Here is a 15,663-nt window from a genome sequence, read left to right on the forward strand (position 1 = left end):
AAGCAAAACAGGCACAAAAGATTCAAGGATTTACAGGTGATAAAGCAAACAACACTATAAGAAAGCATATCTATCTATTACAGGTACCAACTGTATAAAGTTCATTGCTAGAAGATTTTGCCTAACAGAGAATGTTCTCATTTCATAAAATGAATAATTTTCTTGCCACAACTTCCCCAACTGTTGAAGCCGGTGGTAAAATGGTTAACCTCCACTCCATAATGAGGAAAGTAAAGTGTGGGTGAACAGCATTTAGGTACCTTCACTGGTAGAAAGCCATCTCTTAACAACTGAATGGGTCTGCCCACCAAAGGAAGATAAAGTTGGAATAATTTGTTTCATTTGTATTGTTCTCAGCTTGTTCACCCATAACAACTGGAAAGTAACAGCCGCTGCCCTTTTGAAATGCTTTTCTTTTGAAACTGCTCCAAAAGTGCCTGTGAGCATACCCTGATAAGTTCAGCTGCAGCCCAGAAGCAGAAAGACATAGGCCAGTCTAACAAGATGGATTCCCAAAGTACGTGGTAGTTTGGGCAGTTACTCTGTGTCTATGGACTCTGGCATAAGGTTGGTTTGGCCACACTAACCTAAAATCTTTGCATGTTGTTTTTTGGTTAAGAGCCACTAATAAATGTTGTCTTGTCTTAGTAAGGCTGCATGTGTCCTTGTAGTTATTTCTGGTGGCCTTTTCTGTAAGCATAAAATCATCTTTGGAAGTTAAGCTAAACTGGACTTGCTGATGGAGCCATGGTGATATACAGAGCTGTTATACCTTAAGGCGCAATCTCTGTGTGGAAGAAGCCATTTTGCTCAGCCTTATAAAGAAGCTGTGACTGCAGCTTGCTTCAAGGTTAGCTCAGAGACACTGTATTAAGACTGGTATCTCAAGGGGAAAAAACCCCCTATTAAATCCATGACAGCTTTATTAACTTTCCCCCTACTTTTTGGGAGTTTTTGAAGACTTTCAGGCATCAAAATTTGACTTTACAGAGATAAAGATCTCAGATGTCATCCCATCTGAGTACCACCTACCAGGAGAAAAAAAGTGTTCTGTGGACAGCGGCACAATGTACAATTAAGTTGTCTATACTGGGAAACCAGCAACACAAAAGTACTGGAGGGCAGAGGGAAGGTGAGAGGGAAAAAAAAGCTCAGTGCAGACTCACCCAGACTATGTGTATGCAAAGATGAAGTCAATTGATGTAGAGTATTTGGGTTTCTTTTTTCCCAATTTGCATGTTGAAGTTGGAATTTATATGGACAATGTTTAATGTACTTTGAATTTTAATAACTTAAAATCATTTGTAATATAAATGATTTGCTGTGGCATTGAGCCTTTGGTTATGGCCCATCCATCATATGTGGGGTCCATCCAAATTTCCATTTCTAGGTGTGTTATTGAGCCACTCCCTGTAGCTGAAAAACCATATTGTTTGTCACATTGTTGGGGAAACACATGTCCTGAATCACCTTAATTTTTAAAAGTGCCTGCAATACCTGCACTGGAGAATTTTATTACAAAACGGCATGTCTTGTACGCTTCAGTTCAATAGGTGTTCATCTCCATTTAAAAGTTTCAGTTGTTGAGACTAGAGTAAGAGTATCCTTTCTGAAATCTGAAATACTTGTTTGGTAAATCAACAGAAGGCAACCTGTGGACTGTGTTCAAAGTCAACATTTCCCTTACCTTCTTTGGAACAGATCTTTTGAACTAATTCATCTTTTAAGACCTTCAAGGAGTCAAAGTCATTTACAAAATAGGTCCTGGCTTTTGAGCCTGAAATCTCTTCTAGTTGTGCTTCCTTAGCACCTTTTATACCGATGGCATAAACATTAACTTGGTCAGCCCTCAGTCTATCAGCAGGTTCTTTTACCCTATCATGTGCTTCTCCATCTGTGAGGACGATGAGGTGACAAGGTACTGTCCGCTTGCGCTTCTCCTTTGCTTTTGTAAACAGTGGCTGCATGTATTCTAGAGCCTTTCCTGTATAAGTGTCTCCATATAGTTGCCTAACATTGTCAATGGCCCTCACTAAATCACTTGTTTTCTGGTATTGATCAAGTGTAAACTCCAGTTGTATTTTGCCTGAATACTGCACAACTCCAAACCGAACGTTATTTGGTCCTATGTTAAACATCTCAATCACTCCCTTCACAAACTCTTTTATGTCCTTGAAGTCAGGGACGTTGATGCTTGATGAGCCATCAATAAGAAGATATATATCAGCTTCCTCTGTGTCCATACATCCTACATGGAAGCAGAAAATGTATGTAATGTTAGTGTGGAGGGGAAAATGAGAGAAAGAAACATCAGAGACTGCAGATCAGCATTTTGGATCCAGAGCGGGCATTGTGGGTGCTTGTGTACCAGAGCAGCGAAGCAACCTTTGCATGAGGAACAGCCCCAGAGCGGCTGCACTACATGTGGTGGCTGCTCCGGAGCTCCATGTGGTAGGCAGCACCATCCCGTATGCCCAGAGTGCTGCCTGTGGGTCACCCTAAGACTTACAGGCAGCACTGGGGGCTCAGTGATGGGTATCTGTCCTGCAAACCATAACTTTGACACCCATACACCAAAGGTTTCAAAGGAAATAGATTGACATTTCATATTATCTTCTTGCTGGCATGCTTGCCAGAGCAGCAGAGGAGACAACCTGTCCTCTCCTAGGCTGAACACCCTTCCAAACACAAAAAGGCAAAGACCCAGTTTCATCCCAAACCTTTCATAAAGGCCATGGATAGACATTACAATTGTGATACCAGAAATGCCTTTTAGCACTACCAAAGTTGATTGGAAAGACTTGCACCTCCCCTATAATACTACAAAAAAGGGAGAAGTGTCACAAAAGTGTTCCTGGGTAAAATAGGAACTTCTCTGTAGCACTATGTATAACATCTGTTCAGCACACTTTAGCACTATAGGGGGTCTCTTGATCCTCCGAGCATCCCATCATTCCCCACTCTCCCTCACCACCCATTACATGGTTTCATATCATTTTCTTTTTTTTACTTCAAATTTGCAAAACTCCTTTTCTGTATTGGCATAATTCCATGGAAGGTGAGATTATCGTTATTGTTATTAAGAATAATAATGAACTGGGATTGGAGATAGTATAATACATTTTTATATATTTAAGAATATACAAAACTGTGGTAACTGTGTTTATTAGGAATTGCCCAACTTTTAAAAGAATTAATAAAAACAGCATTTACTCAACATTTCATTGCTAGGAATTTTTCATTTCTATATTCTGCAAATAGCAGGCAACAGATCTTGAATATATTTTAGATTAAAGAAAGGATGATTTGGCTTTGGAAACTTTCACATCTCAAAACCAATAAGGTACCCTACGATGCATCTAGAACATCCAGTCACATTTATGATATCATGTAATACATTTTTCAGAAACTGCCTACCTTGATAAACCCATGAAATATGCAGTAATTTAGACATAATATTTTTGGGACTCAAGACAGACTTTTTTTGCTTTAGGAGATCCTGAACCAGAGCCAAGACATAGAATGAACTGGACAACACATAGGTCTGAGAGACAGGTCCAAGCTCCTGGCAAGAATTGCACTTCTCTAAAGTCTTAGGGTATTCAGCCAAGGAACAGAAATAGTTCAAATGCAAAAGTTAGAAAATAATCCACAATTTGGAATTTTCTGGATCCACATTTTGTTTTTGGAGTGTCTCTGGTTCAAAACTCTTCCACTGCTATGAAGGAAAGAAATAGCGTTATTGGGAAACAATGGAAAACTCTACCTGTTTTGAGATCATTGCTTCTCTCAGTCTGGACATAGAGCTTGTTCTGTATTTGATTGAAGAGTTTCTTTTTAAAACTTCTGATTATATCCTCTTTTGTCAAGTCAACAGATTTTTTTAGAGTAGTAACATACTGCAGGTGAGGATGTGATGCTATCTGAGTCAACTGGGTTTCATTAGCATTTTCAGCACCTATGGCAAACACAGTGACATCAGCCCTACGAAGATCACGAGCTGTTTCACTCACAGGGTCGTCTGAGGATCTGTGAGTGATCAGTATGGCTACCTGGTTTACACTTTGAGTCTTTCTGCTTCCAGCATATTCAGCAAAAACTTTTTTCCTTGTCATTTCAAGGGCTGTGCCCATATTGGCCTTCCCTTCCCTGGAAGAAAGCTGCCGTATTTTATTTAGAATCTCAGCACGGTTTGTTTCTTTGAGTAAAGATATCACATGTGGCTCAGAGCTGTATGTCACCAGGCCAGTTCTTATGCAGTCCTTCTTCACATCAAGCAAGGACACTGTGCTTTCCAGAAACGTTTTAACATGCTCAAAGTTTGCTTTTGGAACACCTTCATCCACTATGAACACAACATCAGAGACTGAATCTCTTTCACAGACTGCAATAATGAAAAAAAGGAAAAGAATGCAATATTACTTATCTACTCCTTGGTCATGGGTGTTTTTGCTTTCACCCCAATTAATGGAATAATCTTCTAAAATAACTCCTCTCATCCATGTTGCCATGCTCAACAAAACTAGGAATTCCTCTTAAGGTAGTAGCTTGCCTCTAACAGTAGTCAATCAATACCACCTGCTTTACAGGAAAGTTTACCAAATCCTGAAGGAGGCAGTTATAAAGTAATCTGCCGACAGGAAATTTTATTCCTTCACCATTTAGCATTTGCTGTCTATGCCTTGAAGGGTACAGGTTTAGAGCACTCAAATTCTTGGGGTATGGCAGTACTGGGTATGTGTGTGCGTGCGTGTGCATGTATGCACATATGCATGCTCATTTTAACTTGGCAAATGTACTTCTGAAAGTTCTTATTAGGCAGACAAAACTATCATGGATCTTCCAGCTGTGGGTCTGGAGGATGGAGAACGTTCCTTTCAGAGACAGCATTGACAATTGTTTTGAATGACCTTGGTCCTAGACCAGTCTTGGATTCAACAAAAAGACATACGCCATCTGCAACATCCAGACTAATTATAGTTAGGGACCTACCCAAATTGAGGAGGCAGGCGGCCAATTTCACAGACAGATTGCAGGACTGCCTGCCATTTTTGTGGGCTTATTACAGTGGGGTCCCCCACACGCCTTGGCTGCTCCCCTTTGTGTTGGTAGCCACTCCCTTCCTGTACATCCAGGCTGCAGTGGCCATGAGGAGCACTGGGGAGCTAGCATTTTATTTTTAGTAAGCTTTCCCCCCCACGGATTTCACAGACAATGCCCAGTTTCACAATTTCCACAAAATCATGAATTCAGTAGGTCCCCGATTATAGTGGTTAAAGGAACTAGGAAAGGAACATAAACAGTTTTACACTGCAAACAGGTCACAGGTTTGCAGCTATCTAGTACTTATTATAGTAAACTGGTACCTATTATCAGTCATTCATGTGAATGTAAGAGGTCTAAATCTACTCTCTTCAAAATTACCACAACTGTAAGAATACTTATGACTCTGCCCACTCTCCCTTCAATTTTGCAGAGTGCAGAGATAATCATGCGTACAGTCATGAATACATAGGTACTGGTTTTCAGAAGCTCAGTGTCGCATGCATATTTAATGGTGCACAGATGCTACATGCATGTCTGCTTTTTTCTTTATTTTAAAATATGCCTATCATCTAATATATTAAAAAAATCAGACCAAAATACATTACTAAGGTTTTTTTTCTTTTAAAAATTGGATGCATTTCTTGAACAATTTGATCAATCTTTCTATTACAACATTGCATTTCTTACCTTCTACAGTATCAAGGTCAACCACAGGTGTAGGGATTATGCCATTAACATCTGTTTGGATAACTTCCCTTATGATCATGGGAATATTTTGAGAAAACTCAGAGAGGTTTCGTAATGTGGGATACTCATAAAAATAATCATGGGTTGCCATTGATTGCAGTTCTTCACGAGAAGCTTTCTGTAGTCCTACAGCTATGATTTTCACCCCACTTCTTCTTAAAATATTGGCAGCCTGCTTTACATCATCCTCTGAGGTCCCCGAAGTCACAACTACCAAAATCTGTGGTTTGTCACTTGGATGAATTGGTTCTTTGAAATAGGTTGCACGAGCCTTTTGCAGAGCATTGCCAGTTCTTAAGGACCCACCCTTGAATACCAAATTCTTTTTGATGTGGTTTATCATAAGGGGCTTTGTTTTATAGCTGTCTACCAGAAATTCATTGTGCAAATCATCACTGTACTGGGCAAGTGCAATGCGGTATTTTTTAGGAGCAACTGGTAGATTATTAAGGACTTTGATAATGAAACTTTTTAACATAGGGAATGCCTTCTTTCCCAGGGTATCGGAGCTGTCAATCAAAAAGACAATATCTGCAGACTCAGGGGCTGAAAAATTAGAAAAGCAAATGTTATTACTTATTACTTACACTTTATTACTACAATACTTAGATAAATAAAACAATAGATAAAACAACATAACGTAGAAGAGTTTATCTGAGATTTTTAGAAAGACATGTCAAAAAGCTAAAAATTGCTCTTCTAACCCAACCCATTTTCTCTTTTTTATTGCCATGTTCTGAGAACATAGATTTTATATTTTTTATATTTCTGTGTAGTGACTATGGACCCCTGCACCACCCTGTTTAGAGCTCCATTCTGCTACTTGCTACATGGCAAAAGCTTCTTTTTCTTTTTGTCTTGATTCCTGTGTTAATTATCTGTCACTCACAAGTGCTGAGTACTTTTGGTAAGCTGATGATCATTCTCAGCTTCAAGAGAGCCCTCAGTGTTCTACGGGACCACAGCTGCCCCACTGAATACTAGGCATAGCTCTGAAACAACTAAGCACAGTGCTTGGACTTCGTGCATTTTCAGCCTGAAGTTTGAATATGACACTCCATCTGTGCAAGAACATCAAGTTTTCTGACCATGTTAGTCACAACTTCCAGTATTTAAACCAAGAGCCCATCTCCATTATTCAAACATGACTTGAGTGAGCTATGTATATTCTAACAACACAGAAGGATCCAAACTCAAGAGGCTCAGACTTCACAATTTTAAGGGATAAAGTGGAGACAGAAAACTGTATCAAAAAAGAAAAAGGGAAAAAAAGAACCTCTTGCAACATAATGGAATAAAAAAAGGATACTAAAATACCAGTGTCCTGATTCTTTGAAGTCTGAATCCCAATAAAGAGGAGGAACAAAGTCAGTAGCATCTTCATATTGTGAAACGAAGCTTCAAGCTTTAATTCTGGGGGGGAAATAAAGATGTTTAAAATCCCGTATACCAAGTATCACTAGGTTATTGACACAAAATTGTGTAGTGTGTTACTATAAAGGTAGCCTTCCAGGATTTGGAGAGATATAGTCTGATATCAGTTGGTTGTCTTATGGACTCAGAGAGAAATTGTAAAATATACATTGCCTTTACCCAGGAACTACACACCTGCTTATTACTGGAAAAAAAATCTTTTAAGTTTGGTATTTTAAGAAATAGAAAAAGAAGGCAAAACAGTTAAAGCACTTGTAATAAGTAGTGCATTTGTATTGACAATAGCAAAAACAGCAGTCAGTGGATGCGTCTACATGAGATGCTTAATTGTGCAGTAGAGCTAATTACTATGCCCATGTCTACATGTGCAGATGATTATTACACAGTACTTGACTTAATCATGAGTAAATTTGCTACCTGCAAATCCAAGTAGAAAATTTATTCAACATTGGTAACTGTGCAGTAGTGCACTTGTAGACGCCTGACCGGGAGAAAATGTGCTCTCAATCAGCTGGGCAGCAGAGGTTGGAAGATTGCTCCCTGCCCCTAGGAGCTGCCCGCTGCTGGGGCTGGCTCTGCCACCAGACCCCAGGAAGGGACAATGTTTCCAAGCCCTGGCAGCAGGGAGCTCCCAGCCCCCACTCTGTGATAGCAGGGCCAGGGCTGGGAGATTCTTGTATCCCAGCCTGAGCCCCACAGTTGTAGGATAAAGATCTCCCAGCCCAGGACCCACAAGATAAAGATCTCCCAGCCAGGGTCCCACAACTGTGGGGCTCAGGCTGGGAGATAATTACCTATAGCTCAGGCCTCATGACTGTGGAGCTGGTGCTGGTAGTGAAGAATCTCCCAGCATGACCCTGTGACTGCAGACCTTGTGCTGGGAGATAAGCATCTCCAAGCACCAGCCCCATGACAGCGGAGCTGGCTCTGTGAGATAAGAATCTCCCAGCTTGGGTCCTGTGATCACGGGGCTCAGGCTGGGAGATAAGGATTTCCAAGTACTGGTCCCATGATCATGGAATGGGGGCTGGCAGCTGCCTGCTCTGGGGCAGAGGGACAATGTCCCCATCTGGACTGTAGTGGCAGAGTCTGCCCCAGCATCAGGCAGCTCCCGGAGCAAGAAGCAGTCTCCCGCCCCCTGCTGCCTGGCTGACTGGGAGCAAATGTGTTCCTGGTCAGGCATCTACATGTGTGCTACTGTGCAGTAAGCAGTCAAGAGTTAATTTGTTACTTGCATTTTCAGGTAGCCAATTTACTCATGATTAGAGCCAATTACTCCACAGTAGTGTCACAGTCTACATTGCAGATGATTACTAAGCAGTAATTAACTGTAATCTCGAGTCCAGCATCTCAGGTGGATGCACCCACTGCCTCCAAAGAAATACATGTCTAAACAAGATTAGTCAACAAGAGGGGAAGCTGGCTAAGCAGGATTGCAAGATACCTATACAGAAAACACTAAGTCCTTACATATTTTTTATCCACTGAATCAGAACAAGTTGGAGAGAGGAGCTAAAATAACAAAACCACCCATGCTTATCATTTTACTTCATCTTAGTATTTCCTTGAAGACATGGGTAGGCCTGATTTTTGCTTTGTACCCCTGCTTCTGGGGATGGGGCTCCTTCCAGCACCTTCCACTAGAATATGCTTCTTCAACTGCTCTGAGCTTTAGAGAACATCAATCAAAATGAGGGAATCTCTTGTTACTTGTATTTGCGTCTGATAGCTGTCCTCACCTTGATTCACTCAGCTTTAACAGGAAAAAAACTTTAAAAAAAAAACCTTGACACCTGCACTGTCCACTAAGTATGCCAGTGAATGACCTGTCCAAAACCCTGACGACGAAGCTAACTGAAGACTGACTTAACTCATGACCTAAGCAAACACATAGAAGATCATATAATACTCATATAAAATTACAGGTATCATTCACGCCAGTGTTCTTTATTCTCTTTCTCTGCTTTTCAGGTTTAATATAAACAGATGACAGCAAAGAGTTCATGTTCAATGGGCACTTGTATGTGATCCTTTGGTACGGCTATTAAAACACAACATAATACTTAAACGTAACTAGAAACAAAAAAATGGTGGGGGTTGGAGGCAGGGGGAGGAAATGTGGTACAGTAAGTGCTCCTTCTGTGATCATTGCCACAAAAGTCCACAAGAGTCACTGTGTTTGTTCTCCCCACCCTCCTTTCCTACATAGGGAGTACTATTAATTGGTTCCAGAATAAAGCAAATTCACTCGCTTGTATTCCACAATGTTCACTGTGCTGTTGTGCATGGAGCTCCTCTGGGGCTATACTTTGTGGCACGCAGTTGGTGTAGGTTCCTTGCCTCCTCCTCCTTTCTGTGAGCACTGAAATCAAACTGTGTTGCGTTTGCAACCTGTCACACTAGTGAACGCAGAAAGGAGAGATGGATAACCCCAAAACTCAGGCCCTACTATTAGTGTGGTGTGAGCTCACATTGTTGAATAATAATGTTGAAAAACATTGTTGAATAACATTATTTATAGAATAGCCTCCATTTCACAGAGGGCTCTACAGAACATTGTTTTTAATGGATGTGCGCTCGCTGACATGTCTCAGAACGGATGAACACAACACACGCAGTGCAAAGTCAGCCTTTTCCTGCTCGCCTCATTCTCCTTGCTCACTGGAGGATGAAAACCAGAATCCCCACAGGTGGCAAGATGCTGAGAATTAGCAGTGGTCTCTGGACCACACCTTTGTGCAAAGTATATGCAGGTCTCTCCCCCTTCCTGGTGACTCCCTCTGCCTTCTGGCTTCCCCTTGAATGTCTCTTTCCAATAGGATTTCCAAACTGTTGTGCAGTCAGCTTTTCCAGTTCTGCCAGCTCTTGTCCCTGTCACATAAGTTCCCAGCATTGGGAGTGTGTTGGGGGACTTTGGAAATAGGACAAGTGTGGCAGAGACAATTCTGTGGCAGCTGGGAAAGAGCTGTGGACAATGGTCACAGGAATCCAAGGGGCTGGCATCAAGTTAAGACAATGATCAGGCCTGCCCCTGAGGCAGATCCAGAGTGGGGTGCAGGGGCAGAGTCACAACCGCTTTGGCTGTGCTGCATGTAAGCTTTCCGTGTGGAGCCTGGGTACAGCCCCTGCTTTCACACAGCTCTGGAGTCCAGGGGTAAGCACCGCTGCCACTGGTGCTACTCACTCATTCCTTCCTTCCCCTTCTGCTGAAATCAGCAGCAGTGTTCACCCCTTGGACTCTAGAGCCATGCAAGGGCAGGGACTCTGGCCAGATCGTTAGAGGTCCACTACTGGCCTGCTCTAAATTATGCTGGAGGCCTGGCAAGTTCCTGCAAACTCCAGGCAAAAGGAGTTGCATTGCTTTCTCTTTGGCCCACTGTAGAGCTCTGAATCCAGATAATGGAAATTGTGCACAAAAAAATAATATTCATTGAGGCCAAACAAGCCTATTATCCTGTGTATTTTAAAGTCACAAAATAATGGCCATAATTTATCACTCTAGCACTTTATTTAAGTAATCATTGCAGACTAAGTAAGAGCTGAAAACAAATTCAGTCCTGCATAAATTATGTTTAGATCAAAAAGGTAATGTATGAAATGTTCATTTTTTTGAAAGGTGGACATGTTTCATTGTTTGACACAAAGTACAAACTTTCACAGAAGGTGCATGTACCAGCCCAATGGCAAAATAAAAATGAAAATATAATAAAATAAAATAAAGAAGGTTTTAGGGATATGAGGTAGGTCAAATTTACTATTTGCAAATCATATTTGACATTCACAGTAGGTTTCATTAAACTAAATTTTATTTATCACTGCTAATCATGATACTTACTTCACAGGGTATTCTTCTTGCTTAGGATCCTATATTCATAACCACGGGATTGTGCATGAATCACTTTACATAAGTATGTGTACACATTTATGGGACCTGATCTACAATCACATAGCTTGCTTTAAGCCATGTGATTACAGATTGGGTCCCACTTTTGTGCAAAAAATATTCACCAGTGCTGGGAGCTGTGCTAGGAACCAATCTAAGTAAGTCAGGGTAAGAGGAGGGGTTGGTGGGATCAGGCAGGGAGCTAGTGGGACTGCAGAGGAGGGAGTTGCCAGGATTGGGGGTGGGTTTGGGGGTGGAGGAGTCAATCCAAGAATAGGAAGTGGGGGATACACTAAAATTGGCCTAGTCAGGGTGTGGGGCAGGTAGGAAAAGAGCTGCCTCAGGGCTGGAGCAAACGTTGAGGCTTTCCCAGACCTGGGACCGTGCTCCAAACATATTCAAATGTTCATTAGATCTGACTAACCCATTCCTGATCCAACTTAGACCTTTTCATGTGAACTTAGATTCAGCCAGCCATTTTTTGCCCAATCTAACCTCCCCAAATATCTGTACGGATCAGCACTTAGACTGACCTAACACTAATTAGGTGGACGTAAGTTTAATAGCTGTATGTACCCCATGTAACTTGAAGCTGTGCATGATATCTTGCTGAAGCATAATGTAATTGTTAATCTCAAAAGCATGCTCTGATGGATGTGTGAGTTTAATTAATGAGACTATGCCAACCATTATTCATATGTCTTTGGCAAGGAAATTAGCTAAAGCCTATTTTAAGATTCCATAGAAAACCTCATAGCACAGATGTTTGCCATGAACTTAAAACAGCAGACTCCACAAGAGAGAGGCATGAGCAGCTCCTCCTAGGAGTCGCTTGACGTGCAGAAGTAACCTCGGAGAACACCACATTGTCCCCTACTACAGCAGGAGCCAACCTTTTTGGCAGGCTTACCACATACTGGCTCTGCACCCTCCTCAAGTGCCACTCTGCTTCCCTTCCCCTGCCTAATCTGTTGCTCTGCTTTCTTCTCCCTGCCCTGTGCTTCCTGCCTCATCTCTGCTCTGCTTTTTGCTTCCTGCCGTATCTGCCACTGCATTGCCTGTCCTGTCCCCAGTCTGCCAGGTGCCATATGCAGGGGCTGTACATGCTACTTGTGGCACCTGTGCTGCAGGTTGGCCACCCTGCTCTGCAACATCGCTATGCCACCTGGTTCTTGATGATCCACAAGTGGAAGCAGAGGAAACAGAGATTTACAAGGAAAAGGGGGCATAATTGTTAGAAGGATTTTGCTAGAAAATACAGGACTTCACTTTTATCATATCAGAAAATCAACACTCAAAGAGCCAAATTGTGCCCTTCCGGTAAATGCTCATGCGAGAGATACAGAGGCTGGAAACAGATGTCTTCTGTAAAGTGTAATCAGCTGTGCCACAACACATCTCCAGGTGCCGTGCCACAACTTGGGGTACTGGAAGCCCCTTCCTTGAAGATGCCCACCCCCCCATGTTGGTAAGCAGGGGAGTCCCCTGCAAGGGATTTCCCTGGGATGCATCTGCAAATGTGGAGAGGGGAAACCCCAAGAGGGGGGGCCCCATCCATGTTTGCAGCCTGTGACCCATACTGCTGCTAGCAGTCTGCAAATGTGGAGTGCTTGCAGACACTGCTGGGGAACTCCCTTGCAGCGGGATCCCCCTGGCATGCCTATCACCACTGTGCTCCAATACAGGCACATGTCTGCAAACAGGGACTCCTCACTTACCGACACATGCCCCATGTTAGGTTGAAGCTCCAAATTTCTCTGCTTACCCAGATACACCCTGGAGACCCCAGGGATGCAGTTCGGTAAGTGGGGAAACCCTGACTTTCTCCACTTTCTGATATGCATCCCCAGAGATCCCTGGGAAGCATCTGGGTAAGCAGGGAAAATGGGGCAGGCACTCCCAAGGGTTGAGGGGTCCTGATCCTGCTGTGGATTTCCCAGAGTATGCACAACCGGCTCCTCAGGCCTGCAGACCCCTGCCCCGGGCAGCTGGAGAACACAGGCAGCTTTAGGCTGCTTGCCCTCTCCCAACAAAGAGCCTCAACAAAGCAACTCAGTTGATCACTGTCTTCTGTTATGGCTACAAATTTGAGAGTTTGTGCTAAGACAGAAGTTGTGGACATCTGTTAACTTTCACTTTGCACTGTCATTATTATTATTTTTTTTTATGACAGCACAAAGGTGACACCTCTTTCCACCCTCAGGAGGAGCAAAAGACATCACAAGCTTCTTCTCAAGGATTAGCTTCAAACTGTCTCCTCACTCAAATAGATCAAAAGGGTCATGAACTAAGGATGGCACCATCTTCCAGACTCAGCTGGAATCTCTGGGGGTGATCTTTAGGGAAGAAGCAGCTTCACAGCCTCCCGAAGTTGGCTCTTTTTTGCCACTTCTCCGGCAGCCTTTTTACCCATGGGTAGTATTGCCTCCATGATCATCAGCATGCCATGAGCCCAGTAGCCATACCAGCAAAAAAAAAAAAAAAAAAATTCTTCAGAGAGGGATCCAAGTGGGGAGTGCAGAAAGTAGGGCTGTGAGAAGCTTTGGTAGCCAATAGGATTCAGAAATTTGGCCCAATTCGGGGACCAAATCTCTGAATCTGAATTGAATCAGGAGACCAATTAAAAGCTCTGAATCAATTTGAAGCATCCAAGTCAACTAAGAAAAGCTTCAGAAAAGATTCAGCTGCTTTGGAGATTCAGCCATAGACTAAACAGGCAGATGACACAGCTGCCTTCAGCTGGTAAGTCTGCTGGGGTTGGGAGGGATTGGGGCTGGGACTGGGACAAGCTGCCCAGCCAGGGTGGGGTGGGGCATGGCTCCCTCCATGTGGAAGGGGGCACGTGGCAGCAGGGCAGAGTCCCCGCTCCCAGCACTGCCATGCCTGCTGGCAAGTGGCAGCAAGGCAGAGCCCCTACTCCTAGTGCTGATGCAGGCATGCCAGTGTTGGGAGTGGGGGCTATGCCCTGTTGCTGCCCAGAGCGAGCCGCACCTGCATCACATGCCCCCTGCCCTGTGCTGGCTGGGCAAGCGGCAGCAGGGCATAGCCCCTGTGGCTCCCCCCACTGGAGCAGAAGCAGGCATAGCTAGAGGAGTCGTGGGAGAACCTACAGCTGCCCAGCTGTGCCTGCCTCTTCCTGGCTGATCCAAATGCCCAAATCTGTCCAAATCACCACTGAATCTTCCAAAGCCAATTCGGCTGAATCAATTCAGGACAGCAATCTGAATCTCTGAATTGAAGCACTGTCCTCCGAATTGGCTGAATCCAAATTGAATACTTCCTTATTTGCACAGGCCTAGCAGAAAGCACTGTTTTAGGTAACTTTGCTCAATGCAAAGAGATCTATGGGGAGTAGATATCAGTGAATTTGTTTTGACAAACAATATACTTATTATCTGTGACAACACTGAGATTACATTTGGATAGAATTTGGCACATAACAGAGGGAAATTGGAAAATGGCATGTTTCATTTTGACCTCTTCAAAATAATATTTGACTTCTCATTTCAAAACAACTGTTTTTGCTTAAAAAATAGCCTAAATTTAGGACAAGGGAAAAAAAGAAAGAAAATGTTTCAGAAAGAGTTAAGTAGCCTAAAAAAACACACATTTTTTAATTTGGGGTCAAAATGTTTCCTTGGAACAATTTGCTTCCTTTTCAACTCAAATCAATTTTTTTTCCCACACTTAGTTTGTTCTTAAAGATACACACACATGTAGACACACGTGGCATATTTTGCCTGCTGTCTGCCTATGTTTTGGGAGTGAGAGTAATGGAAACTGCTTTGCTTAATAGGAAGACAGTGGAAGAGTGGGGTAGTCAATGTTGGCAGGGGAGATAAGAGTGCTAGAAGCCTCTTGGTAGGGGAGGCTAGGAGGACAAGTAAAGGAAATGATGCCCACCCCCACCCCCCATGAAAACCTTGCATTACCATTAAAATTATTTAAAGTCTGCATTGGCATGGGTCCATTTTCTTAAATGGGACTCCCTCCATGATTCCCTTGCAGAGCCTATGCTTTGAAATACACCCAAGAAACAGCTTCCATAAGATTGCTGGAAAGGAGAAAGATACAATGTAGCCAGCACTCCTTCCCATGCTAAGTTCATCTGGACAGCAACCAGAATATAAATATTTTGTACCGGGACTAGATTTCACACTGACCTATGTCACAATAAGTTACAGCAAGCTGTACTTCAGATTGAGGTTTTTCTGTTTATTGGCCAGTCGCTGTCTCCACTAAATTATTTCCCTGCATATCAACTTGACTCTGTGCATGTTTACAGCACTGTATTTTAAAGCACTTTTGTACAGCACAATAAAGGTACAGCAGTCTTAAGCATGACAGAAGTGCAGTGTTTGGTGGAGGGGGCCTCTGAGCCTCCATACACTTTCCAGGCTAGGAGGCAGGGGTCACTTCATATTCCCCTGGGACTTCTCCACTGATCAGAAATGAGACCAGTGTGCAAAAGTTATGTAACATGCTGTACAAGTTATGTACAATTCAAATTTAATACCTCATTTAACAAGGGTTAATTTAAAACACTACCTATT

The 15,663-nt window shown here is 42.9% G+C and overlaps 1 protein-coding gene across 1 annotated transcript in view; it reads right to left on the reverse strand.

Annotated features, from left to right (window-relative positions):
• LOC149864632 (collagen alpha-6(VI) chain-like) overlaps nt 1-7,177 on the reverse strand; it is a 72,563-nt gene extending 65,386 nt beyond the window's left edge. The window contains exons 1-4 of the mRNA XM_090049795.1: nt 7,111-7,177; nt 5,734-6,339; nt 3,767-4,384; nt 1,688-2,248 (exon numbers count right to left, since the gene is read on the reverse strand). Coding sequence (XP_089905921.1) covers nt 1,688-2,248; nt 3,767-4,384; nt 5,734-6,339; nt 7,111-7,177 — 1,852 coding nt within the window. The remainder of the gene's footprint in view (nt 1-1,687; nt 2,249-3,766; nt 4,385-5,733; nt 6,340-7,110) is intronic.
• Between the last annotated feature and the right edge of the window lie 8,486 nt (nt 7,178-15,663).

The sequence above is a fragment of the Crocodylus siamensis genome, chromosome 5 (genome assembly GCF_052110815.1).
Source record: "Crocodylus siamensis isolate JL-2025a chromosome 5, ASM5211081v1, whole genome shotgun sequence".
Classification (NCBI taxonomy): domain Eukaryota; kingdom Metazoa; phylum Chordata; order Crocodylia; family Crocodylidae; genus Crocodylus; species Crocodylus siamensis.